This window comes from Hippocampus comes, unplaced genomic scaffold, assembly GCF_001891065.2.
Source record: "Hippocampus comes isolate QL1 unplaced genomic scaffold, H_comes_QL1_v1.1 scaffold7, whole genome shotgun sequence".
Classification (NCBI taxonomy): Eukaryota; Metazoa; Chordata; class Actinopteri; order Syngnathiformes; family Syngnathidae; genus Hippocampus; species Hippocampus comes.
In genome coordinates, this window is record NW_017842060.1 from 3,923,547 (window position 1) to 3,950,864 (window position 27,318).

Genomic DNA, 27,318 nt, shown 5'->3' on the forward strand with positions numbered 1-27,318 from the left:
CCACCACGGGGCAGTATAATACAAGCATACAGTACATAAATGCAGTACAAAAAACACAAAATGCAAGTTCAAAACACAACCATAGAGCCCCATCAAAAATCTGGTTATATTATCAATATACGAATATAAATCATAGTACAAATTAAACATTCTTATGACATTTTAACAGTGTATGTTCACTTTCTAAAGCCACTGTATTTATTTTGTGACACTTTATTTTCTAAACGTATTTAATTAAACTGTACATATTAAAATGAACATTATTTTAATTTTTTTATTTTTGATTTAGTAAGTTTTTAGGCACATTTTCACGAGTTCATGTTTGAAATTCAACATGACAAAACCCTCCACTTTGTTCTATTACTGCAATTGCGCATGCGTCTAAGGTTGGGATTCCACAGGACAGCCGAAAGGCCGTTTGAAGTTGGGACCGGCTCACGTGACCACGCCTCTCAGCCAATGGGAGAGCCCGAATTAGATTCCAGTCCAAGAAGCCGAAGACGAGAGGGAGGAAGCGATACAATGACAATCATGATAAAACTAGCGACAAAACTTTGCCGGCATCTTTGACACACTCCTCTGCTGTTTCGTGTCGCTATGGGGTAACTGAATAGCGCAGTTTGGGGCGAAAATGACATTTTCACACACAATTGTTTGTCAGGAAGTTTACTCCGGACGACTTTGAGGGACGTATTTCTTCGCCCCCCATCCTCACCTTGCGTCGAAGAATGGGGGCCGGAGCTTTAACCATCTGTGTGAGTAAATTATCCAATTTTTAACGTCCTAAATGAAGTCTTGCGTTATTTTGCGTGGCGGTACTTTCGTACACTGTCGTTGTGGTCTTCGAATGACGTGTAATGATGTTCCAAATAGCTTTTGCGTACAAAAAAACTATACAAAAATATATAAATATTTTTTTTCCTCCCGAAAATGCACTTCTATATGTCACTGGTGAGACGTGACGTCATCAACCAGGGACCAGAAAATGGGCATTAAGCATCGATGTTTTTTCCCTTAGCATTCACTCTGTGACATCACCGTAAAGGAGGAACAGGACAACAACTCATGAGCACTAAGTCCTGAGAAAAGTATGCAGTCATCAGGACGCATTGGTACGTCATGTGCATGACAAAGATAGTGGCCATTTTAGTCAATCAGAAACCAGAAAAAAGTAAATTTGGGCAAAAGGTGCAATAACAACATGCAGACAGGCATGACCACGTGGCTAAATGTAATTTATAATTATTCGAATGCTGTTTTGAGATCCTCTTATAAGTTAAAAATGAAAAAATCAAATATAACACCTAACAAAACATGGAGTGTATATATATATATATTTTAAAAAAAATCCTCGTCTCACCCCCCTCGGGTGGTGTCCATCCCTCATTCAGCTCGGGTCCTCTACCAGAGGCCAGGAAGCTTGAGGGTTCTGCGCAGTATCCTTGCTGTTCCCAGCACTGCACATTTCTGGACTGAGATGTCCGATGTTGTCCCCGGGATCTGTTGCAACCACTCATCTAGTTTGGGGGTCACTGCCCCGAGTGCTCCGACCACCACAGGCACGACTGTCACCTTTACCTTCCAGGCTCTCTCCAGCTCCTTTCTGAGCCCTTGGTATTTCTCGAGTTTCTCGTGTTCCTTCTTTCTGATGTTTCCATCACTTGGGACCGCTACATCCACTACAACGGCTTTCCTCTGCCCTTTATCTATGATCACGATATCTGGTTGGTTCGCCATTACCATCTTGTCAGTCTGGATCTGGAAGTCCCACAGGATCTTCGCTCTGTCATTCTCCACCACCTTCGGAGGTGTTTCCCATTTTGACCTTGGGGTTTCTAGTCCATACTCCGCACAGATGTTTCGGTAGAATATATATATATATATATATTCCACTTTTTCACTATTTGCACGCAAACAGTACTTTAATCCAGTATGCTGCTTCCATTTTAAAGACCTAAAAAAATGTAAATACTGAGGGTATTGAAATGAAGAGAAGTAAGTTGGTAAAGATTGCGAAATAAATTCTTCAAGGAAAATAAATTGATTATTCTTGAATGACCATTCAAATCATCTGATTTCAACCCATGCATTTCACACCCTGAAGAGCCACAAGCAGGCTAGTCGTTGCAATTGCTTTCCTCACAGGGTGAAAAAAAAAAATCTAAAACTGGCAACAGCTCACGTTATTTGAAAAGGTTAATACAATCACTTGTCACTTTATTGGTATAGGAAATGCCAACAAACAGCCAGTATGTTTAAAAACCAATAACTGTGTCACTATATTGGGAAAGAAAATACCAAGATGTTGTTTAAACATCTATAACTGTGTCACTTTGTCGGTAAGGAAGATTTATGCTGACAACCCACAGATGTTTCCCCTCCTCTGTTTTGTGCTCTCGTTAATAATGTCACCACAAAACGTGCTTGGAAACTCCTCTGTGATACTGGGGTTGATTGCGGAAAACATGTCGTGTCAGCGTAGCATCTGCCACCGTCAGAATCTGCTTTGCAACATATGTGAGGAGGTGTGGGGTCGGCGGGCATGGGAGCGGGCTTAAGCAGCTGACCCCTGGGTGGGCTACAAGCCACTGTTGTAATCCACAGCAAGGGTTCACTAACTGGTATGTGGTTTGTCCTACCGCTGCCATGGAAACCAAGTCTGACAGACTCTAAAGTAGTCTGGTCAACTTTAATGTCTCCGCATCGATTTATTTATGTTAAGGGGGACTTTTGGTTGTTTTTACAGTGGTTGACCTATTTTTACACGCAAAAAATAAATAAATAGGATTATACCTTTGGCATTTTCATTTTGTTCATTTAAGTATCTGTATAGACAACGCCTTACAGGTTTTGTTGTTTTTACAGTTTCATATTATAGTAGTGGGTGGCCCGGTGGTCCAGTGGTTAGCGTGTCAACCTCACAGTGCAGAGGTACCGGGTTCAATTCCAGCTCTGGCCTGTTTCCAGCATGTTCTCCCCGGGTCTGCGTGGGTTTTCTCCGGGTACTCCGGTTTCCTCCCACATTCCAAAAACATGCATGGCAGGCTGATTGAACACTCTAAATTGTCCCTAGGTATGAGTGTTAGCGTGGATGATTGTTCGTCTCTGTGTGCCCTGCGATTGGCTGGCAACCTGATCAGGGTGTCCCCCGCCTATTGCTCGAAGACAGCTTGGATAGACTCCAGCACCCCCCCCATGACCCTTGTGAGGATAAACGGATCAGAAAATGGATGGATGGATATTTCTTTGGATACTTATTTTTACACTTGAAGTAATGTGTGTACAGCAAATAAGGATTTTTAGCAATGTTTGACACTGAAACAGATTATTCTGTCTTCCCATTGTTTCTATTCTTTATTGCCATATACACACTGAAATAATGTGAAATAATATTGTAAAATTGAAATGAATTCATAACATTTCGATCACCGCACCCAAAGGTCTAAATAGAAGTCAAATCATCATATTGGGAGTCAACGATAACAGCACATATAAAAAAATAGCATTACAAATAAAATAATCATATTAGGAGTAAGCAGTCAGTATCTTTAAAAATCAAAATAATCATCTTGAGAGTCAGCAATAACTGCATTTAAGAAAACGTAATTAGCACAATAACTGCTCTCAAGTATTTCACACATGTATACTCTTGAATCTTAACATCAAAGTCTGTAGTTTAACAAATCGCACATCAGTTCCATGTAGCCGCGAACAACATGCGTAGCGTAAAATAAATAAATTGGCCAAGAGTTTGCTCCTTGCTGTGCTAATGCAAACAAACCTGAGCGGTGTGCTTGTAAAGTGTGTTTGCGCACAGACATGATATGAGGCAAGATGGACATCATAGCAGCTGCTGAATGTTTACCTGTGGAAGCTAACGTGCTCAGCGATGCCTGTTTCATGGCGTCTTTATATTGTGCAGTGCATCCGGAGAGTATGTTCACGTTTTGTTAGCCTGCAGACGATTTCAGGAGGGAATAAATTCAATTTTCCCGACAAAATTCTACCCATATATACAGTGTACCCATCATTACAGCATGAAAAAGCTGATTTGAAATTTCTGCACATTTATTTGGCGCGGAAATCAGGGTGAAAATAATCAAAATGGCTGATATTTTAACAATTGTTTTGACCTTGATGTACTCTAACCATTTACAGCAGTTGTACACAAGTAACATTGGTGTTGATTCATTACACATAAATCTAGATCACAACCTTTCTTTTTAGCCTTGGATACATGAAATGAAATTTGTTGTTAAGGACCTGTCATTCCAAACAAAGCAAATCTTGCAAGCGAAACGAACCCCTAATGAGACATTCAGCCACTTCTGCGTGCTTTCAACATCTTTCACCTCCCTCGAGGACTTCTCTTTTGGTGTCTGTGTGTGCAGCACATTTGAGGTGTTGCATGGTGATCCGAGATGTGTCGTAGCAACGCTTCTCCCTGGTCTCCTCTTACCGGCATGCGGGTGCAACATGGCGACGACTAGCTTCGTCTTGATTAACCGCTGTTCTCTGCGCAGCACAACGAGGCGGCGGTGCAGGTCAAGGAGGACATAAAGAAGATGGTGCAGATGCCCGTGATGAGACCACGCTCGGTGGCGGCCAAGCACAATCGGTTGTTCGGGGCACCCCTGCCCGAGCTGGTGGAGAGGGGCTTGACGGAGGACGGCGTGCCCCTGGTCGTGCGCAGGATGGTGGAGCACCTATGCGAGCACGGTGAGGCTCAAAAACTATCCATTCATCTAGTTTCAGTGTGACCTGTCCTCACGAGGGTGGCGGGATGCTGGAGTCTATGCCAGTTGACTTTGAGCGGTACACCCTGGACCGGTCGTCATTCAATTATAGACAGACAACCATTCACAATCACAACGATGGGAAATTTACTCTAAAATAAAAGCAAATGAACCAGGATTTAATATGAAAGGCAGTTTGTTGATTTACTTCAATTTGAGTTGTTACCGTATGAAACCGTTTGACCGTCAATCTTTTGTTGTGCGTTCTCTACGGGGCCTGCTCTCCCATTAGGTGAAATAGGCGAATGCAAAGGGCGCAGTGGACTCCAGGGGGCGCCAAAAATCACCTGAAAAGTCACCCCCTCGCAAACACATTCTTACTCATGAGTCTTCGTCTCAAGTCAAAAGTAAAGAGGAGTCAATTGAAATGAGTGTAAATAATTAAATAAATGAAGAGGAGCAAGGTGAATTAATTTTAAATCAGCATTCCTGCCCAGGCGGACCTGCGGCTTTCTTGTCGTGCGCACTTGCGTTGAACTAAATTTTGAATGTCCGGGTGAGTTGCGGTACATTTCTCAAATTATGATGGCGGTACTGGTAGTTGCACTTGTATGTGAAGAATCCTCGTCTTTTTGGCTCTAAACACCACCATGATGGATTTGAACATGATGGGCTTAAATGCAAACTTTCCGCTTTCATTTGAGGCTCGTGTTTGCATCCAAATTGGGTGAACCTCGAAACACTTGAAGCAGTTTGTACGTGAGCTTCCCACTTTTTAAAGGGCCAAAAGCAATCGGAGAATCGGCTGCCATTGGAACAGGTTCCCTTTCCGATATTTATTTATGATGTAACTGCTGAGAAAAGCAGCAGGATCAATTCTGAAGTCTTTCTGGAAATTCTCTGCTCATGTTCAGCCAAACGCTTCAGAAGCTTTTATTTGGTGCTTCACAGTGCAGATGGACAATGACCCGAGGCACACTGCAGACGGAAGCAACCATTTTTTTAAGGCAAAGTTGTAGTCTACTGTTTATGTTTGACCACTAGATGTCAGTAAGAGAAAACAGTCATGGCTGTGACCTCCCCGCAGCACTGCAGCAGGAGGGCTTGTTCCGGGTGAATGGCAACGTGCGTGCAGTGGAGGCCCTGCGGCAGCACCTGGAGAGCGATGAGGACGCTGACATCGGCAGCGATGCGGACACGTGCACGGTGGCGAGCCTGCTCAAAAGGTACCTGAGGGACCTCCCCCAAGGCCTGGTGGAGCCTGCCGTGCAAAAAGCGCTGGTGCATTACTACCAAGGTGAGGGGAAGATGTGCTTGGTTTGTTTGGTGGGCTTCAATTCATTACGGACATATCAGACACAACAAGACGAGAGAAGACTACATTGTGGTCTTCTATAACTTCTAAGATAAGATAAGATAAGATAAGAAAACCTTTATTAGTCTCGCAATGGAGAAATTCCCAATTCACAGCAGCAAAGTTATGAAAGGAAGAAGTAGAACAACAAAATATAACCAAACATTTGTTGAATGTATTAAAGCTAAAAATTGTCAGTTTAAATATTTTTGTACGTTTATTTGATTTCAGTCTGTATATTTTTAGTTGTGAGTTGTTTTTTTTTTTTTGTTTTGTTTTTTTGGGTCTCGGTTCTATAGGTTAAAATTCGAGAAAGTTGTTAAAAAATATGTATTAGAAAATGTTACCATGTTTACACACACGCATATATATATATATATATATATATACACACACACACACACACACACAGGTATATATATATATATATTTGCATTTTACTGTTTTTTAGCAGTAAACTTGGATTAGCAGTAAGATTGGATAATAACACTTTATGACTAGAATACTTTTTTTTTTTCACACAACCCTTTTTTTTTCATTCGGAATATTAAAAAGTATGTCTACATTACAAGGCCCCAACCCCTTAATTCTAAATCGTTTATTGTTGTATAATGATCTATTTAATTAAAGTACGAGTAATTTAGTCATCTGAATGAACAATAGGGCTTCCCGGTCTCTCACACACACACACACACACACACATGCACGCACGCACACACACGCACACACACATGAAGACGCGCACCTGACTACAGTATACAGTATGTGTGTCATTGGACAAGTTGGGTATGAACCTCCATGCATATGTTTATCCAACTCTGACATGATTGTGTTTCTCGAGTAATAGTATCAACATATTTGCAGGCTCTTGGCAGCACATGAATGCTCACCTATGCGACTCGGCACAACTCATGAATGGACAAGAGCCTTCTTCCCATGCCTGGCGCAATTGGGGGGAAAAACAATTTTTATTTTATTTATTTTATTTTTTTTAAGGGACTGAAGAAAAGACTGCAGAGTAACCATGTCACACAATGAGTCTTGTTCCCTGGATTAAGGTTACGTGAGCCTCTGTGGCACACATGTCAAGGCCCCAGGGAGATTAGTGGTCAGATCACACTGTTTGAAACGGCCTGCAGATCCCCATTCCGATTAGGCCCATTGACATACTTTATGTATGAAGTGACATTTGGACTTCCATATTGGAGATAAACAAGTGGAACCAGAGACCTCCACGGCGGGCATGCAGCCGCCTAGGGTCCCTGTGGTCGGTTTACATTGGAAACAATACAAAGTACGATCAAGAATCCACTCTCTGAGTTTTACAGCGTCCGAAATTCTGTTGAAGTACTCTAACATTTTCAATAAAAATTGAGTTTGTCCCACATTGTAATGAGTAGCACATACCTTAACGTCATTTGCATTTCCTTAGAGTGCGGCGACGAGGCCTCCTGCTCAGGCCTGAGGGAGCATCTGAAGCAGTTACCGGGCGACCACCTGAGTCTGCTGCGTTACCTGTGTCACTTTCTCACACTGGTGGAGAGTAACCAGCAGGACAACCGGATGAACGCCCACAACCTCGCCACGGTATTTGGACCGAGTATCTTCCAGTGAGTGATTATTTTTGTGTGAACCGATCATGGATGGAAATCATTTTTGGGGGGGACAGAATTGAGAAATAACAGAGATATACTATTAAAACTATTCATTATTTTTCCATTTCAAAAATTGTAGACTATTGAAATTTGCCTGTTTTCAGTTCATTTTTACAGGGTCATCAATGGTCATTGCCCCCCTCACTCCTGCATGTATTTGAAATTCTCTTTCCCATTTGACAAACGGCAACACCCAAAAAGTCTTATCAGCTGAATTCAAGCGACGTAACAAGTTCTGACCACATCGGCGCTGACACGTGGTCCCTCCACAATGCCGTGTGTCCATGTCCGACCATGTTTATTTATTTATTTATTTCCTCCCTGACATCCAGCGTGGCTCCCGGGTTCGAGGCCCTCAACGAGCAGAACGTCTGCAACAAGATCCTCGTCCGGCTCATCCAGAACTACAGCAGCGTATTTGAAGCGGACAAAAAAGACGAAGAAATAGAAGACGACGTCATCCCGGTGAAGGTACGTGCTGATTTGTTGTTAGTGTTTCTTTTGAGAGCAGTACAGCTGACAGCATCTGATGCCTCTTCAAGCATATGACCTATGACATCACTCCCGTACTAATTACCCAGCAAGGCGGCGTATGGACAGCCACTTACGTAACCGCGGGCGAAAAATCGATTGCTGTATTGATTGTGGGTGGCGGACGACTTGTCACAGGAGGCCTGCGTCTTACATGTCTATTGATCGCCTTGTTTGGCCTGCAGGAAACAACCGGAACAAACCACCCATCTTAAAAACATCCATTTTAATATATATACTGTGGAAAACCTCAAAATGCGTGATCCTCAAGCTTTCTCTTGGAGGACAGTGGACCTCTTCAAGACAGATTCTGAAATGGGTGGTCTAATTAGTGATTTTCCATACAATGCATGCGTCATCACCAGAGTATCCGGAAGGCTTTAGCATTGTTGTTTTCTGCCGACATCTCCAGGTCCGTGCGCCCTTCAAATTCCCTCACATAGGCCCTTTTAACACCGACCATGTGACGCGTGCGGCGCGATTAGAGTGACGCGGGCAGACCTGTTTATGGAAAAGCTGTTTTACTGCATGCGCTTGCGGCTTTGCAGATGTTATCAGCTGACTCCGGCAGGGGAAGGTTATTCTCACACGAAACGGTGTTTCAAACATTTGAATGACTGACTTGATGGTGTTTCATAGAAATATAGTTCAATATTTTAATATATTTCAATGTATATGTTAATTAGGTTCGAAATCAGGGTTTTGTGGGTTGATCGGCGATCAGGAGGTTATTTCATGGATCAGATCGATGATGTCATTTATAGAGCGGACAAATGACAATATGACGTTACAGTGGATCAGTGATTTTGCATAAAATGCACAATGTCGATCGATTTCAATCCACTCGATTAGATCGGTGTAAAGTCTAGCTTTAATTTTAGAATTCAGTCCTAGAATACTTACAATACATTTTGATTAAATGAATTTTTAAAACATAACTTTAAATAAACATACAAGTGGGGAAAAATATTTTTGATTCATTTCACATTTTGGTATTAAACTTTAATCTGGTTTTTTTTTCCCACAGGTTGCACATATCGGTAATGATGCAGAACCTCCATGCCAAGCCAACAGCAGCATACCTGAGAAGACACAGAAGAGGAAGGTACAATATACATCTCATTCATTTAAGGGCTTTACCACTCATCTGCTTCTTTTCCTTTCCAAGAGCTACAGTGTTTCCTGCTTTCTTATCTGAAGCTTTTTTTTCCCCTGCCTTGCCGCCCATAAACACATTATCGTTATGTATCGGGCTTAATCGGATGATGGTCACATGATTGATGGAAGTGTTTGGCAGTAGGTAGCAAAACAACACTTTAACTGACACATGAAAGAGAGCAGGGAGCTTTGATACATTCTTCCATTTTGCGTGGGGGAAAAAATTTTTACAATGTACAATGAGAAATCATCCATTTCAAGATCACCGTAAAACCTTTTTTGAAAAGGGAATGTTGTAAAAGAGACAGGTGGTTTTTTTTTCACAATTCAGAATGGTTCCCATGTTTTTTGTCACCTCAAGAATCAAGAATAAAAAAATTAATCTTGGCCTGTTTTGAGGGGGCGGTCCTGTCTCGTGACAATGAGTGACCTTGCCTGCACTATTGCAGAATCATTACCATGATATGCAGGATTTGTTAAGAAAACACATAGAGTGAGGAGGGATAAAAGCAAGAGCCTGAAAAGACAATACGAGCATTTTCCCTTGCTGAGGCAGCACTTCATGGACTTTTGGGGGTTGCACTCCTTTGGCAGCGACATAATCTGAAATTGGCGAATGCGGCGGATTCCATTGCCAAGTACAACCCCTCCCCAAAAGCCAAAGAAAAAGCAAAACACAGTCAGTCCTCCTATGGTTCGAAACCCCACTGGTGTGACTTTGAGAGACAGAAAAGTCAGGACTTGGACAACTTCAGGCTCAGTATGTATTAATAAACCAATGACTGAATCAATCACTTATTCATAAAGAAAATAGACAATTAAGTGAATCTATAACGGTGAACGCATATGTTAAAATGAGGAAAAAGATGACACCGGATACAGTTGAATCCCAGAAATTGCCGGTTGACCTCCTTAATGATTGATGAGCTCATTAAGCATCACTTATTAACTTACTTCATAAAAGCTGTGTCTCGCACTCAAGGCCAAACATACCCGTGAGTGATTTCCAGGCAATAAAAAAATATCTTTTCATATCATTGCTGTTTGCGATCAGCACTGACACACACACACACACACACACACACACACACACACACACACACACACACACAGACATATCAGTGCTAATGATCTGAACATCCTCTGAGTTGCGATGCCCCTACCATTAAGTTGACATCGTCGTTGGGAATATACAGCATATTTCTTTAAGTAAACACAAGCAGTCATGTTTATGATCTATTGTATTTTACTTCCTCATCTAGTGGCTGGGGAGTGTTTATTTACTCAACTGGAAGAGTGTATCGGGCACCTCTTAGGTCACAGGTGTCAAAATCAAGGAAGGGCCGCAACATCATTTTATGTGGCCTGACAAAGCAAATTATATGCATCGACTTCATGTTTTTCTTGCAAAAATTCCAAAATTGGAAATGTTGAGATAATGCAAGCATTTTGGGGTTCCCAATACCTCTTTTATAATCAATGTAATAATATTTGAACAAACAGTTTTGACGGATGTCTGAAAACTAGTTATTCAACAATTTGTTGTGTAAGTGTAATATGAGGCGATCATATATTTATTTTGGTTCGTAGTCCTAATGGCCTTCCGAAAGAAACCCTAACTGGGATGCCCCCGTGACAAAAATATGGTTGTCATAGTTTGACATCCTTTGTATTTTATACATTTTTTTTTTTTGAGGATAAAAATAATCCCATTTATTTTAGAAAAAAAGGGTAACCGGATAGGTTCAAATTATGACCTTAAAAATTATCCTAAAAATATTGGGGGTGGGGGGGTGTTCTTAGTTCAGGATAGAACAACAAAGTGCATTCAAATTGTCTCAATTGTCGTGAGCTCTTTATGTGGCTATATGTTTAGTACCGCAGTGGTTCAAACTAGTTAAAAAAAAAATCTTTCTATAGAGAGTGTTGTGTTGCAGCACAAAATAACAATGGGTGCCGGTGGGTGGTCAATCACTGGTTTTCTGTGAATGACATATTTAGAAGAATCAATCCCGCAGCAAGGAAGAATTGGAATCGGGTAGCAGGTCAAGCTGAAGGAAGCAGCAGCGGCGGCACTAATTACAAAAATTCAGCCATTGGGTGACTAGGATTGAGTCGATGGGAGGCATTCAACGAGGCCCTGAAATGAAAAGTCCTGCTGATAATTGGCTTTTAACTAAACCCACCGCATCAAGCGCTTCCACGGCTGACGTTGGCCATGACATCAGAAGCATCTCGTGTCCGAGTCCCACATTAGGACGCACATTTCGCCGTGCTTGATGATGCAGAGGGGTCGGTGTCGCAACGTGGCCGCAGTCAGTTTACGATTCTTCGCCTCTAACACAATCGGCGGGTCATTCCAACTCTACCCGCTCCGGGTCGGCACGGTAAATTAAATATCAATCTGACTTTTTTTTTAATCCCTTGAATTGTTTCATGGTTTCACCTGCGTCTTTAATTGCTTGCCGCCATCTGCGGCAATCCTTGAATGTACGTTTTATTGTAACCTGCGTGTGTGATATCAGATGGGCAGCACACAAATGTCAACGGCATATCACTGGCCTCACATAGTGACTCGCCTTTCCCGTCACTTTTCTCTTGTGGTCGTATAAAACAGGTGAGGAACGCCAAGACTGACGGGGACGCCCTCCAAGCGCCCACCTGTGCCGGCCGCCCGGCGCCAATGCCCCACGGCCGGGGGGCTCTCGGCGCGCCGATAGTGGTACCTCTAAGGAGCGCCAGCCCCGCCGAGGTCATGGCGATGACTCGAGGAGATACCCCAGTCCCTGCCTGTTTCCATGGCAACCTGGATGTTAGGTAAGATGATGGTACACAACATGTTTTCTGTAAGATACAAATAATACTACAAATAACCCATCCATCCATCCATTTTCCGATCCGCGTTATCCTCACAAGGGTCGCGGGGGGTGCTGGAGCCTGTCACACCCTGAACCGGTTGCCAGCCAATTGCAGGGCACACAGAGACGAACAACCATCCACGCCCATACTCACACCTAGGGACAATTTTGAGTGTTCAATCAGCCTGCCACGCATGTTTTTGGATTGTCGGAGGAAACCGGAGTACCCGGAGAAAACCCACACAGGCCCGGGGAGAACATGCAAACTCCACACAGGGAGGCCGGAGCTGGGATCGAACCCTCGACCTCTGCACTGTGAGGTCAACGCGCTAACCACTGTAACACCGGCCGCCCACGACAAATAATGTTTAACATAAAAAATATATAACATATATACTTTATAAACTTTTTATATGATTGATATTTTGTGTTGTGAAACACAAAATCAGTGCTTCCTGGTTCTGGGTAACAAATATATTGTTACTGGTCAACAGCAAGTTTAAATCAAAGATGGCCGAATGTGTCCCTGAGCATATTTTTGACGCAGATTTACAAATTGTCTTTAGTTTTTTTTTTGGTTGTTTTTTTTTTTTTTTAAATTGAGCACATCTGGTTTTTGTGATGAGTCTTGTCGCTGACAGACTTGTAGTGTGACGTCTTGAGTCTTGTCTGTGAGAGAATTGTCGTGTGACATCGCGGTCCAAGACACAGAACGAATATTTATCTGGTAGTCTGACAAGCGGCAACGGCGTGATCGACAGAAATGTCGTGCGGTTTGAGAAGGCCTCGCAGCACCTCTTCAAACTTGTGCTGTTTTAATATTGACTGTAGGGGGCATGGGGTGAAAGGTGAGTGTTTGACAGTAATCAGGAATCTAAAGCCTGAGCCCCACGGCCTTGAGCCTGAGGCATGCACACAAGCCTATTATAAGCATCTGAAACTGAGACCGTGTCAGTGCCTTTCACGCAGAACTGCAACGCGGGGAAAAGAGACGGCTTTGACGGGCTGTGTCAAAGGGGCTATTGATTTACTTGCATTGGGACTACCTCAGAATCAGGCAAATAGACTGGGTGACTTCATCTCCTCGTGCTATGGCCATACGTTTTAGACACAAACGTGATGCGGGAAAAAAAAAAGCTGTCTTTGAAAAACACACGCGTGGAAGTGTCTTCAGAAGTTGGGCACATAAAGTCCCTTTTTAAACATGGAGACAGGACCGCCTAATGGGGACGAAGACAACCTGTGAATTTACTGCATTCTAAGGTGGCGACCAAACTCGTGTGTAAGGTGATTGGAAAGATTCTGCAACCAGGGTGTGAAATTTAAAACTTGACCCACATTTCTCCCACCCTGATGTGTTGAAAGGACAGACCCTCTCAAATATGACATCAAGTACAAAGTGGTTCTCATAGTCCGCCAACTATTTTATATGTCATGGATGGGCCACTTAAACAATGGAAGGGGCCACAATTTTTCATCAGTGCTATTGAGGGACCACATCAGACCAATCATGCACTTCCTAACCAGCTCTATGGCAAAAAAGCCATTTTAACTCGTGTGCATAAAAATGACCATTCAAGGATGGCAGAAAACTGCTGAACAGCAAACCAACATAAAGTGCAAGAACTTGTTTCATTTTTTTCCCTACAAAAATCAACTCACTCAAATTTTTAATATTGTTGAGGTACTTATATTAGTCCTGTATGTAATTTCAAATCTGCCCCCCCTCCCCTCCCCAAAAAAATAAGCCATGTATTGTATTGGGCATGATAAGCTCGATTGCTAGCGCATCTAAGCCATGACTTCCATTGTGTAATGAAAGGGGATATTACATCTTCAAATTATATAGTGGATTAATTAAAATTAATCGAGGGCCACCCCCGCAGTCCGCCAGTTGTTACGTTCGAGTGGCTCTGTATAAAATGCGCCTGACACTTAACTACAGTGTGTCAATTAGGAAGTTGGATCTCTCTGCAAGAGGCTTCTGAGAAGTCTCCGCTTTGCCATGACATCGCTCAGCCTCAATAATCAATATTACATTTGAAACCAACTTCCCTCAAGCATTTAAAGCCTCAGCTCTCTTGAGACTGATTGAACAATGGTCCAAGCGGAGTGCAGAAAACAAGCACGTTCCCAAAGAGTCTGACCGCTGACCGTGGCGACATCACGCGTATCGAGTCGGACAGCATATCCCTTAAAATCAATAGTAGGGTTTCTTCGACTTTAAGTCGGGACACAGAGTAGGTCGTGGGCCACCTATAATTATACGTTTATAAAAAAACAACCTGAAGAACAGAAACCTCTTTTGTATCGGCCTTGGTCCAAATGTTGTCTGTCCAGGCACAAATACAACACTGCAGATCTAGAGCGTACAACATGGAGCAAAGCAATTAAACTCTTTATGAGTGATGATACTGAAGCTGTAGGGCGAGACATCCAAATCTTGGCATCCACTACAGCTCAGCCCCAACCCTGAGACCCATAGCGTCACTTTACATCACATTTTAATAGTGTGTCAGCATCAGATTTATCGACTTGTTACATAAAAGTTTTGTATGACGCCCGCGTGGGAGTTGGGGCTTCTCCACCAGTCCCAATTAACAGTGTAACCTCGATTAGCATTGTTTGAGATCCATTGGACACTTATACTGCTATTTCTCTCATGAAGCGTTTTGTTTGAATACTAACTTCTTCAGTACACTTGGTACACCAGCGCTCCTCATACGAGGCACACGCAGCATGTAAAGAGTCAAAATAGCGCCACGTGGAAGGCGCAGCAGTAAATCTTCAGGGTGGATCCTGACATTCCCCCTGTCAGATCGTATTTGGGGACCAGCGTACACTATGGCCGGGAGATTCCAGTCAAGTGCGTCAGTCTGTGCTGATATTTATCAACACAGCAGACCTAAACTGAGGATCACATTCAAGTATGTGCAGCGATCCCCATTCAATGCCGGGCACACATTTCAGACCCATCTGCAATAAAGTGAATATCTGCAATATTCATATGATTATGGTTAATTCATGAATGTATAAACAGTTTTGGCTGGCCCGGTGTCGAGTGGTTAGCGCGTCGGCCTCACAGAGGTCATGGGTTCGATTCCAGCTCCGGCCTTCCTGTGTGGAGTTTGCATGTTCTCCCCGTGCCTGCGTGGGTTTTCTCCGGGTACTCCGGTTTCCTCCCACATTCCAAAAACATGCACGGCAGGCTGATTGAAAACTCTAAATTGTCCCATAGGTGTAAGTGTGAGCCCGATGGTTGTACGTCTATTTGTACTCTGTGATTAGGTGGCAATTGGTTCAGGGTGCCCCCCGCCGACTGCCTGAAGACAGCTGGGATAGGCTCCGGCACTCCCCGCGACCCTTGTGAGGAAAAGCGGATCCGAAAATGGATGGATGGATAAACAGTTTTATCCCTCCAATGACCTGTAAACATATCAAAACACACTTTTTAAACATATTGTAAATGTCTTGGAAAAGCAAAAGTTCTTTTCTTCATAAACTGCACAGAAAATGCTGTTCTGGTATTGATAGTGAAGTAGTAGTGCTGTGTGCTGTCCACGCCGAAAGATCAGGAATTACAACGGCCGCGTAACTTCCTCCTTCCTCAAGCATATAACATCCAGGAAGTTGAATCTTCTCGGAAAAATGCTCATGACCAGAGCAGATCAAGTCCAAAAACTTGCTGGATGCAAAGCCCCATAAGTTTAGTGTTTAAATTTAGCGTATTGTGGGCCTGAACGCATTCTTGGTATCCAATAAATGGCTTGGCGGTCTCACCTCCACCCGAAATATGACACCACCCTCACTGACCGCACGTGAGCCAACATAGCCGCGTCATGTGAACCTACCGCGCTCCCGCTCGCATGCAGGGCAATGCATGCTGGCTTTTGTGTGCGGTTGCAGTGGTCCGCGGGATGGCCGTTATGCAATTGACGCGTTCTCAGAAGTGCCTTTGGAGCCGGGTGGGAGTGAGGAAAGTCGCGCTGAGGTGCGAGGGTGAGTGGCGATGGCGTTGCTGGCGAGGTTGTCAGGGGAAGACTTATTCCCCCCCGCCATCTGACTGCACTGAAGACGGAGTTGGAAAATCTCGTCTTTCCTAAAGTGCACTTTTTTTTTCGGTGAACTTAATGTAACACCAAAGACAATTTAGTCTTCCACAAATTTAACGTATGTATTTAGTGAGTGCCACAAACCTCTAGAGTACGTTTTGCGCAACACCGAATAAATGTTTTTGAAACAGAAGACACATTGGACTCTTGAAAAAAAACCCGAACATACGTTTTGATAACAAGACTGCATTGTCAATGTTTTGCGAAACATTGAAGATGATTTACAGTCTTCAATGTGTCAACCATATGTGTTTTTCTTCAACGAAAAACAGTTATCAATAAACCTAACGTGTAGCTTAGGGCCTGACGTATGGATTTTTTTGAGGCCGATATCGATTCCGATATTTGGCAGGATAAAATTCCGATAACTGATTAAAGTGCAGATAAGTTATTATTATCCATCCATTTTTTTTAACCCATTTATCCTCACAAGGATCGCAGGCATGCTGGATCCTATCCCAGTCATCTGTGGGCAGCACATTTGACTGTTCACAATACTTTGTCCGATAGTATTTAACTTTACAACACACAGAAAAATTGGCAAAAAAATCTGCCTTTTTGGTGGTGGGGGTGCGGTGTTTCAATGATTCAATTTCACGATCTTTGTGTTATGTTGTAATGCTACTGTGTGAAAATAATAATAATAAAATAAAATTGATCAAGAAAATCCGACTACTAAGGCTGTTTGTAAACGAGCCAATGTCGCTCGATTAGTCGGTCAGACCCTAATTTATATTATTTATTAATTTAAATGTTGTTTTTGTAAACATCCAGGACAATTGAATCTTCAACAAACTGAATGTGTTTGTGTTAACACTAGAGACATTTTAAGCTCTTGAACAAACGTGAGCGTACATATTTTCGTAAACAACTGGGTCTCTGTTGAACTTTAATGTCCGTGCTTTGAAGCACTGAATGACAACGTTAGCCATCAGTTAACCTAACAAACTCGTGTCTATGTCAATCTTAGCCAGTCGTTGGCCATGTAGCATCATTGCCTTTGTCATTTTTCAATATTTTGGTAAGACAAGAAAAAACACAATTTTTATAACACACTGCTATTTTTTTTTTTTTTTATTGTAACCAGATGGGTGAACGAGTAAGTGAAAGGAACAAGACCCAATGATTTCTCGTTTTCCCCAAAAATTGAAAAATGACTTTGGTAATTGTGCTAATGAGCCGACAATATATGTTTTGTAGACAACAAAGAATTTTGCATGTTTCATGAAGCTAAAGTCAAAGTACAAAACAATAGCGACTCTCGATGGCCTGGCTCGTTCTGGGTAATTTGCCGTCCAGCTGGAATGACCAAATTGTTTCTGTGCAGCCCCACAAAGTATGTTGTTATCCCGACAGTAAGGTAGTGGGTAAGCTGGATTTCCGCTATTTTGCAATGCACGACAGCAACGACAGCTCATATTTTAATACGCTTGCCAGACTGTGAAAACACCAGCGCGGAACACGGGAGCGGCAGTACAATTTAAAAAAAAAAAAAATCCTAAAGGAATGGGCCATGTCTCTTACGCTTTGTGTTGTTCCCAAAGACTTTTGAACTTCACTGAACTTTGGCCCATTTTGCTCTCTGCCCAACTAGAAACCTAAATCCTTTGTTTTGAATGTTCTATGTGCTGCCCGCCTGCCCCTTACGGGAGGACGCATGGTGGCCAGTCACGTAGCAAAAACACATCAGGGTAACACTCAAATTAAAACCCTTGCAAGGAAAAAAAAAAAAAATCTCTTTCTCCCAGACTTGGTTTGACGCCATAAGGCTGATGTTGATTTGAACATTGATTTTCTGTTTCCTGCTCCTAATTAAACCCGATACATGGCAGCAGCACCATTGATCTCAGTATTGGCCGTTATTTCAGTGCATGAAGTCAGGGCTGTTTGGGTTTGAGTAGTAAGTAAAATATGAAAATAACATTTTAAAAAAGGGGTACGGTTATTGATGACTTGACAAATATGTTGTGGATCTTTCAAACTTTTAAAATCTGAATGTAAAAATAATATTACAAAATTGATGAAGAGTAAAAAAAATAATAAATAAAAATACCCAAAGTTTGACTTTTATTGATTGATTGATTGATTGATTGATTACATGGTACTTTTCTCACTTTTGGCATTACAAGGCAATGCCATCGGCTAATTTGATAAGGTGATCCGTTGAGTCCTGCACTGGTTTGTGTTCAGTGTTATTTTGCCCCTTGTGACTTTTCAAGGAAGTAAACACAGCATTCAAGTCAGCTTTTTGGAGAAACAATGCGAGCGATTATGACATTTCCTCCTGCCGGTGATCGGCTACGAAAATATTAAGCAACAAGCTCGACGTTCCCTGGCCGTGGTGCTCAAGTAGTTGTGTAATTCAACCATGCACTGCTTGCCTGGCTTCAATCCAGCCGGCACCAGCAGCACTGTGTAGGCTCACCGTAATCAACCCAGACAGCTTCCAGTCACAGCAAAGCTAACCGATTCTATTTGTCTTTTATGTTTTAGCGCCCAGGAAGATGAGAGGCCAATATCTCCTTTCTACATGAGGTAGGCCCTGTCGGAAAACTTATTAACAGTGTCATCGTCATGGAACGCATGCACATACACACACACCCCAAAAAAAAAACATGTTCCCACCAGAGCACAAATTTCACAAGTACAACAGCAAAACACCAAACGGCAACATGCTGACCTCAAAGCAGATTTGTCGATGTCAAGACGATCCTTTCAGCTGAACTTGTTAGCATCTGCGATATTGATTTTTGCGTGGGCTTTGTGTTCAGACCTGACAAATTATCTCATCTCATCAGTGACACAAATTCCAGTTTATTGACTGCCTGTAATTATCTGCGGTATTCCACATGCCCTCATGACTCCAATGGTCACCACCTCCCCTTGAAAAAAAATACTCGCTGATTTTACGAGACATAGATTAAGTCATGTTGGTTGAATTGACTTTTTTTGTTGTTGTTGTTCCATTCATGTTTTTTTTTCCCACCACGTTTGAGTCATGATGGAATGGTTCCCTTGGCCTTAAGAATGCAAACTGGTCTGGCCCACTAATCCCAACATGAACTAGAGCAGAGCCTGCTAACATACAAACGGACACGTCATTCACTCCATCCCTCGTTCACTTGCAAAATGTCCCCGAATAAGACTCCTTGCACTTATCTCCACACACATTTCCACAGTCAAATAGTTACTTTAACTTTTGCCCACCAGTTAATTGTGTTATTCCTGCAACGAGTGGTTGAGCGCAACCTGTGAGGGTCCTGGCTAATAAGCCACCGTGGTGTAACGCGGGATAAGCAGAATGAGCGGATGGCCCGGGTTACACAATACCCAGCCTGATCAAACAACGACTTTCCTACGCTCTCATTCAACTTGCATTTTTAGCTCTCACTCAAGGGCAAAGCAAAGCATTGTTTGCAGTGCATGATAGACTACCTAAAGGTTACATACGCAAGGGTGAGGGGGCGGGGGGTTTAATCTCGACACTTCACAGCAATTAAGGGTCAAAGGTTAAGTCAACATTGGTAAACCATTAACCTGTTTACGTTGCTTTCACCCAGTGTCGTAAATGGCTGGACTATTCTTAGCGAGCCAGCATTTTGATGTCTGTTATCATGGATTTATCATTATTATTATTTTTTTAAGGGGTCAGTGTTTATTGGATTGCTGCTATATATTGGTAAGACATAGCCAGAATCTGTCACAGTCACATTGAGTGCTGTCGCTTCCTTCTTGTGCTTTTTATTGTAAATGCTGATGATTGTGGAATATTTTTCACAAGTCACCCGACGTGTTATTTAAGACTTGTCGGTGTGTTGTGTGCCCTCATGTTCCGAGAAACATTATTAATGTTTCGGCAACCGAAAAAAACCCCGATTGTAACTTAAATTGGAACCTCCTACGCCACGTGTCAAAGTAAAGGCCCGGGGGCCAGATCTGGCCTGACATATCATTTTGTGTGGCCCGCGAGAGCAAATCAAGCATGTCAACTTTTCCATGATGATTGTTGATGTCTGAACCAAAATTTCAAATTGTCATATGTAATCCATCATAACATAGAGATATTGCAAGCATTATCTCGATACATACTTATTACATTAAAACTGTTTTCATATACTGTATAGCTTCAATAATGGTTGCGGGTACATTGTGCATCCACTAGATGCCACTACACTAATGGGAATACAACATACAATACGGCTTTATTTATATCAAGCTTTCGCAACCGATGCAGCTGAAACAAAGTGCTTTACAGAACATTTAAAATGCTACGTCCAAAAATCAGAACATTGATCCATATATAAGGCGCACTGTCGGCTTTTGACGAAAATTGAATGCTTTTAGGTGCGCCTTATAGTGCTTATTTTTTGTAAACAGACTGACTGCGTACAACGTGAGCAATAGCATTCAAGATCCATTCATCATACTGAATCAAATTAAAAAAAAAAAAAAAGCACAAAATCCAAATCGTCATTACAGTACTGACAGAAATGGATGTATAAGGAGCCACGGTGGAGGAGGTTGAGCATTTCTCAGTTTGTCCTGCATGAACTCGGCTTCATTTGCTCCTTCTTTTCCTCCTTTTAGTCCTCACGGCTCTCCCGTAGTTCGCTCGCCTGATGCCGTCAAGTAAGTCATATCTTGTCCGAGCACATGCATTACTTTATACTTTCCTCTGGGGGACGTTTAACGGTCTTGTATGGTCTCGGTATGGTGATTCCCCTCTGAACAGAATCCTGGACAAGACCATCCGTTCAACAGTCAAGCAGCACCTCTTTGATGGCCATCGGGCGTCAGATGTCGGAGAGCTGACCCCGCGGCAGCTTCTAACGGCGAGGCAGCGACGACGTCACCGCAGAGAGCAGCACGACGACAGCACCAGACAACTAGACAGAAGCCGGTACGGCAACGAGAATTTGATGCACCGACACTGTCTTTTTTTAAATGGATAGACATAGATTAGGGATAGATATTTGACATTTTAAAGGATATCAGCATATGCATTATTTTTTTTTAAATTCCGACATCCGATATCAGATGATTTTAAAACTTTATAATTGAGGCACTCAATCAGAGCCAAAATGGTGGGACCTTTTTTTTTTTTTTTTTTTTTTTTAATAATTAACTAAGACAACAAGTTCACTTTTATTTACTTACTACTTACTGGCCTAAAAAAAATAAAATACGGTAGCATGCATGGACGCCAGCATAGTTTTTAAAAAGGCAGCAGGAGCAAAACAGAATTTGTGCTTTATTGAAGTATTTAACAATGTACTCACATTATTTTTTTTGATCAGTCCTCATCCACAAATCCATCAAAGTCCTCATCTTCTGAAAAGCTCGAAAAACGGTGCAAGCAGACACGTTAGCCCAAGCATCCACAATCCATTCACAAATTCTTGTCTTTCGGCATAAAAATCAACCGTAGGTGGCTGTTTCTGTCCATTATTTATTGTGAAAGATTAAACAATTTGTAAACCTGAAAAGCTGTTTACCAAACACATACTTAATTGCACATAAATAGTTCCTACTGTGCAATATTTTCCATTTTACTACCAATAAATAAAAATATCAGTCACCGGCCTCCTTGGCTGCTCATAATCGGCATCGGCCCTGAAAAAAAACATGCCGGTCTATCTCTAGTTTAAATAATTGCGCTCATAAAGCTTGAATCCTTATCCAGGCAACTAGAAACATGTTGAGCATGTGACCTAATGTCACCAAGTGCCCAAAGCTGGGTTTTCGAGAAATTTTTCCTGTCAAACTAACCGCACCTCAGTCAAATTAACGGTCAACAATGGCACATTCACTAGTCTCTTCTCATTGCGTCCATTGGGACAAGTGAAGTCACCGCTCTAATAAGATAAATCCTTGTTGATGGACACCTGGTGGAGATACTGTTGACCGGGAGGAGACGAGTGCATTAGTCAAGCAACGACTGCACCAAATGTCAATACGACGTGTGGACGGTAAACAGAATTAGCCCGGAATGCTAAACAACACAAAGGCTATAAAATGCGTGCTAGCAACTCCACATTGAGCTTCACAAATAACAGAGCGCACGCAATGTAGACCTCTGTCATTCTCCTCACAGAACGGACACCAACAAGGAGAACATCCCAACATTAGCAAGTGGGAGCAGCCGCGTTAGAAGCCTGAGAGAGGACATAGGTTGCGTCTATGTAGGCTCACGCAGTGGGCAGAGTGCTCAGGTGGTGCGAGCACCAAAATCCAGGAAGTGGAAACACAACCCGACGCTGGTGCAGCTCAACCAGGACGCACACGCAGTGAGTTTTCCTTACTTACTGGTCACTGTCCTCTCTTAGGTTACACAATCTATTAAAAACAGGAAGTTTTTTTTTTTTTTTTTTTTTGGTCTTATATAAGGAGTCTAACCATCCCTGCTCATACAAAGACACAAAATCTGACTGAAAACATTTCACAGTGGGTATTTGATCTTTGGTCTCTAACATACAATAACATAGTAGTAAAGTCAACACGTGAAAAAAACTCTTCGGTCGAAAATGCAAATCAATCAAATAGTATTAATAATCCTTTTGAAGACTTATGAGCAGCACAGCCTGTAGTGTCTTGAGTATGCCTATAGATCTAACTCACTACGGTGGGAAGGAAAATTATTAGGCCTTAAATATCCATCCATCCATTATTTGTAGTGCTTATCCTCATTAGGGTTACAGGTGAACTGGTGCCGCTCCCAGCTGACGTTGGGCCGGAGGCGGTGTACATACTGAGCTGGTCACCAGCCAATAATAGAGCTCATAGACAACTAGGCATTAACTCTCACATACACACCTATGGACAATTTAGAATAGATGTGGGCCAAGTATGCCCCGGGGGCCACAATTGTCCCGCCCCCATTCTCTGCCAGTCTCTCACAGTGACCCTGAATTCAAAGTAAAATGCCAAATATGCGGTGCTTTTATTTTGAAAGTTGTGTGTTTTATGTGTTGATGCTAGTACAAGCAAGGTAGCTAGCAAGAGCTTGTGTATCCACTCTTGCCGAGTTAGCAACGTTTTCTCACCCCTCTAGCAATTATTTTTCCAATAAAGGGACAAGCAAAAACGACAACTGTGATCCAAATGTTAGCAACATTCGTTTTTCCCCGGAAGGAAAAAGGCCCAAAAGATTTAGCCTGACAGTTCTGTATGCACATCGACCACTTCCTATACTGTACAAAGTGGGTGTATTGTAAGTCATCACAATATCATTATCCACCACTGTTAGTACTACACTTTCCTCTTATCAATATATTTGGGAGATCTGAGCTTGCAGTTGGTTCACAAAATTAAAGTTATAATTTTGACCGTGTAAATATGTCATTTTATTTATTATTTTCCTTCCCTTATATAGTGTTTTGGTTGAGTCACGTGCATCTACCGGGACTTGACTCCATGCCAATGATTTATGGACGATATATTTATATTTATTTATCTATATATTTACGTATGATTTAATTAATGTGCCCTAAGCACTTTTTTACTTTTGTGTCCATTTGTTTTTTTTTTTTTTTTTTGTTGTTTTTTTGTTTTTCCAAGCAGTCCAGTTCACATGGGCAGTGATGTCATGATGGCTTGAAGTAGCGGTCCTGAAGCGAGAATCATAATGAGAATTTTGTTTTCCCATCGAAGGAGTCTGCTGGCATGTCGGCAACCTTTGAGAGAACCAGGCCCAGCCGCATGGAGCCCTATAAGAAAAGGTGAGCGCCTCCAATTTTTCTTTGAAAATGTGATGTCATGTCAATATCCTGTAGAAGCTTGTTTTTGGTTGATGAGCATGTGGCTGCCACCTGCAGTTCTCGGCAGAGCTGTGTTTATACAGTACACTGATCCGCTGGTCAGAATCTGACATCAACATATTTTTTTTTCCGTCACATTTTCCAGGAATGACGCCTCAAGAAAAGATGACCTTCCTTCTCCCTCACAGGTATGAACGTGCTCTCGCTTTCTGCCATGCTGATGAAAATTAAAAAAAAAAAAAAGTGCTTTCAACGCACGTGTTAAAACTTTGCAGCCTTGCCCTAGCAGGTCTCTGACACTCTCTATGGGGGGTGCATTGCCAGGTCGACTTTGGCCCCATATTCCGTGTCAATGCTGGGGTGGGATAATGTTTTTTAAAAAAAAAACAACAACAAAACAAAACAACAATTAAAATTGGAAAATGAACAGGGCAAACCATAACTGGAAAAGCAATATTTATCCATTTTTGCCTTTGACATAGAACCCAGTGAAGTGGAATATTACAGCACCATGACCTACAATCAGCATCATTCCGCCTTTCGAGCATTCCCGTACACTGTATGTTTTTATGTTGTTGTTATTTGGAAAGGACAATGCACATTGATGAACACCGGTACAATACTTGTGTGAATGTGCCAAAGTTACCGGTAAATAGGGAGGGAAAATCCTGGCATTTACAGGCAGTGGAAATGTATTTTTAGCCTCATCCACACACAGATCCAGTAAAATAAACGCATAAAGGCTTGCGGAGCGAGACATTGCCACAACATGACCTGCCTTTCCAGTATTCGCCTCCACACAGGTAGTGTCCTGCCTCTGTTACGACACCGACACTACTTCTGAAGATGAAAAATTGCTGAGCTAAATAATCGCACCCCCTGACCCCACCATTCGATGTTGGATATCAAGCAGCAACATGAAAAAAAAATACGGAAAAATGTTTGCTCCAAATGGGACTCATTTTTAACCTCATTGACACAAAGGTCCACGAAGATGAATGCATGACAGCCTTTTCCCGAAGAAAAATGGTGGGAAAATGCCAGCTTTCACAGGCTGTGTAAAAGTGCATTGTGACCTCATGTTGTCAGCTTTTTAACGTACACTTGACAGTCCTAGATTCCACAAATTTGCATGATCATCGTCGTAATAGAAGAACTGAGATTGAACAGCTTTCCTTTCACACAGAGCCCTGCAAAGCAGTATAGTGCTGCAACACGCAGGCAGTGTGAATTATAGCGGCTTCTATTTAGCTTCTTTTGAACGGAAACTGCAAAATTGCCACATCAAAGACGTCACGAAAGATCAGGCCTTTTACACCAAACCTAGTTACACAGCAACACGGCATCCACAATCCGATAATTCGATCGCCGCTTCTCAAAACCGGGTATCCAACCTGGTGCACTTTTTTTTTTTTTTTTTTTTTTTTTTTTTTTAATTGGCTCACCACATATTCTGAAAGCCCAACTTGGGGATAGAAAATGAACAAATGGATGTTTGATGGTTTGTGAATGCTACAATCAGTGCGGCGTTCGACCTCACCTCCGGTCAAAGTAAGTTGTTTTTGTAGGCAGCAGGTTTACGGGAGATTACGGGCGACGACATAATTGTTATGGGGCGTGGGAGGGCACGAGGCCAACAGACGACCTTATCAAGTCTCTGCAGCTGTTTGGTGTCGTGTTACAGGGTTACACCGAATCACACAACAATTACAAGCGTCTAAGTGGCCCTTCTCATCAAAGAGGCACTCCCACAATGCTTTGCACCTGCTCGTTCATCATTCATGTCAAAGTGGACCAGGAACTAGCAACAAACCACAATAAACATTGTCTCTTTATGGAGAGGCCAACTGTTGTTGGTAAACATTCCATTTAGATGCCAGTCGTCGTTCATCGTTTTATTTGAATATTAACTTTTGGTAGTTTGGTTACAATCGAAAGTTACATCTTATCAGGTTCCATTTTTTTTAACTCATCATTTTCCCACTTGTCTTGTAAATCCAATCTTCTTCTGTTTTTTTCAAATCTGAATGAATGCAGATTGACACCACCCGCTGGTGTGGAGAAGCATTTCTTATTTTTATAATTTTTTTTTAGAACGCAATTTACTGACTTTTTGTTGTTGGCTTTATACCGGCACAACTTTTGAGACCAATACAGCTATGGCGCTGTATGGCAATATAATTAGAAATGTCCTATTTAAAAAAAATAGCATTATCAATATGTTCAAAATACTTAATTTATTTTTTCTTTTTTAAAGCATCGCTTTCATTTTCATCTATAGTCAGTTGTTACGATTTTTTTTTTGTTACAAAAAAGGTGTACCGGTATTTGTTTCTGTCATTTTTATAAACCAACAAAAACATAATGAAATAATTTTTTTAAACAAATTAAAGTTCAGGACAACCATAATGCATCCCGTCCAGAATTCCCCTTTTTGTTTTGTTTTTAACTATTTTTCATCCATCCATCCATTATATTCAAAAATCTAAAACACAAGTACAAATGAGTTCATAAATTTTTTAATTAAATAATTAAAAACTGATTTGGATAATTTTTTTCCTTTATATATAATTATTATAATTTTGAGGATTACAGCAACCAAAATGCCCATATTCACAATTGCCAAAAATGTGGATATTACATAAGAAAGCAGTAAATGGATTTTTAGAATTGAAATTAGGTTGGAAAATACTTTCCAGGAGGCAAATTGTCATGTGCTGAATGAAATACTGGATTCCAATAATCTTTTTACAACTTGACAAATTTATTCCAAAAGCAATTAGATGGGCAATTCTGTGGGAAGGTTTTTTTTCTTGAGGAGTAGTTTCAGTATTTTTTTTTTCACCGGACCAACGATGACTATTTACCATTGAGTTGCTCAGACAAAATTAACTTGAGCAGCAACATGGGGCTTTGCTTTGGGGTATGATACACGATTCCCACACAACAACAATTTCATTAGCGCCGACTAATGAAGCGAACGGCGCCTCGCTCCCTTGATTGTGCGCAATTAAAACCCGCACAGCCCCCGTGAGGCTTTAACGCGTCATCTTGCTGCTTGGAGGCAGTGTTACGTCAAAAAGCATGAGCGACATCAATAAATGGCAGTTTGCTCCTTTTTCTTGAAACCTTTTCTCATTGCTTTCTATTCAGGACG

At 41.9% G+C, this 27,318-nt stretch overlaps 1 protein-coding gene across 3 annotated transcripts in view; it reads left to right on the plus strand.

The window, feature by feature from the left end:
- The first annotated feature begins 471 nt into the window (after nucleotides 1–471).
- The window catches only part of fam13a (family with sequence similarity 13 member A), a 41,956-nt gene continuing 15,109 nt past the window's right edge, over nucleotides 472–27,318 (plus strand). For 2 of the 3 annotated variants that reach the window (XM_019862014.1, XM_019862016.1), the window contains exons 1-13: nucleotides 472–755; nucleotides 4,524–4,719; nucleotides 5,824–6,033; nucleotides 7,523–7,700; nucleotides 8,078–8,216; nucleotides 9,304–9,381; nucleotides 12,052–12,251; nucleotides 18,898–18,939; nucleotides 20,992–21,033; nucleotides 21,137–21,304; nucleotides 22,499–22,691; nucleotides 24,055–24,122; nucleotides 24,307–24,349. In XM_019862014.1, coding sequence (XP_019717573.1) covers nucleotides 729–755; nucleotides 4,524–4,719; nucleotides 5,824–6,033; nucleotides 7,523–7,700; nucleotides 8,078–8,216; nucleotides 9,304–9,381; nucleotides 12,052–12,251; nucleotides 18,898–18,939; nucleotides 20,992–21,033; nucleotides 21,137–21,304; nucleotides 22,499–22,691; nucleotides 24,055–24,122; nucleotides 24,307–24,349 — 1,584 coding nt within the window. In that variant the 5' untranslated portion in view covers nucleotides 472–728. The remainder of the gene's footprint in view (nucleotides 756–4,523; nucleotides 4,720–5,823; nucleotides 6,034–7,522; nucleotides 7,701–8,077; nucleotides 8,217–9,303; nucleotides 9,382–12,051; nucleotides 12,252–18,897; nucleotides 18,940–20,991; nucleotides 21,034–21,136; nucleotides 21,305–22,498; nucleotides 22,692–24,054; nucleotides 24,123–24,306; nucleotides 24,350–27,318) is intronic. The other variant, XM_019862017.1, reaches the window with a different exon arrangement.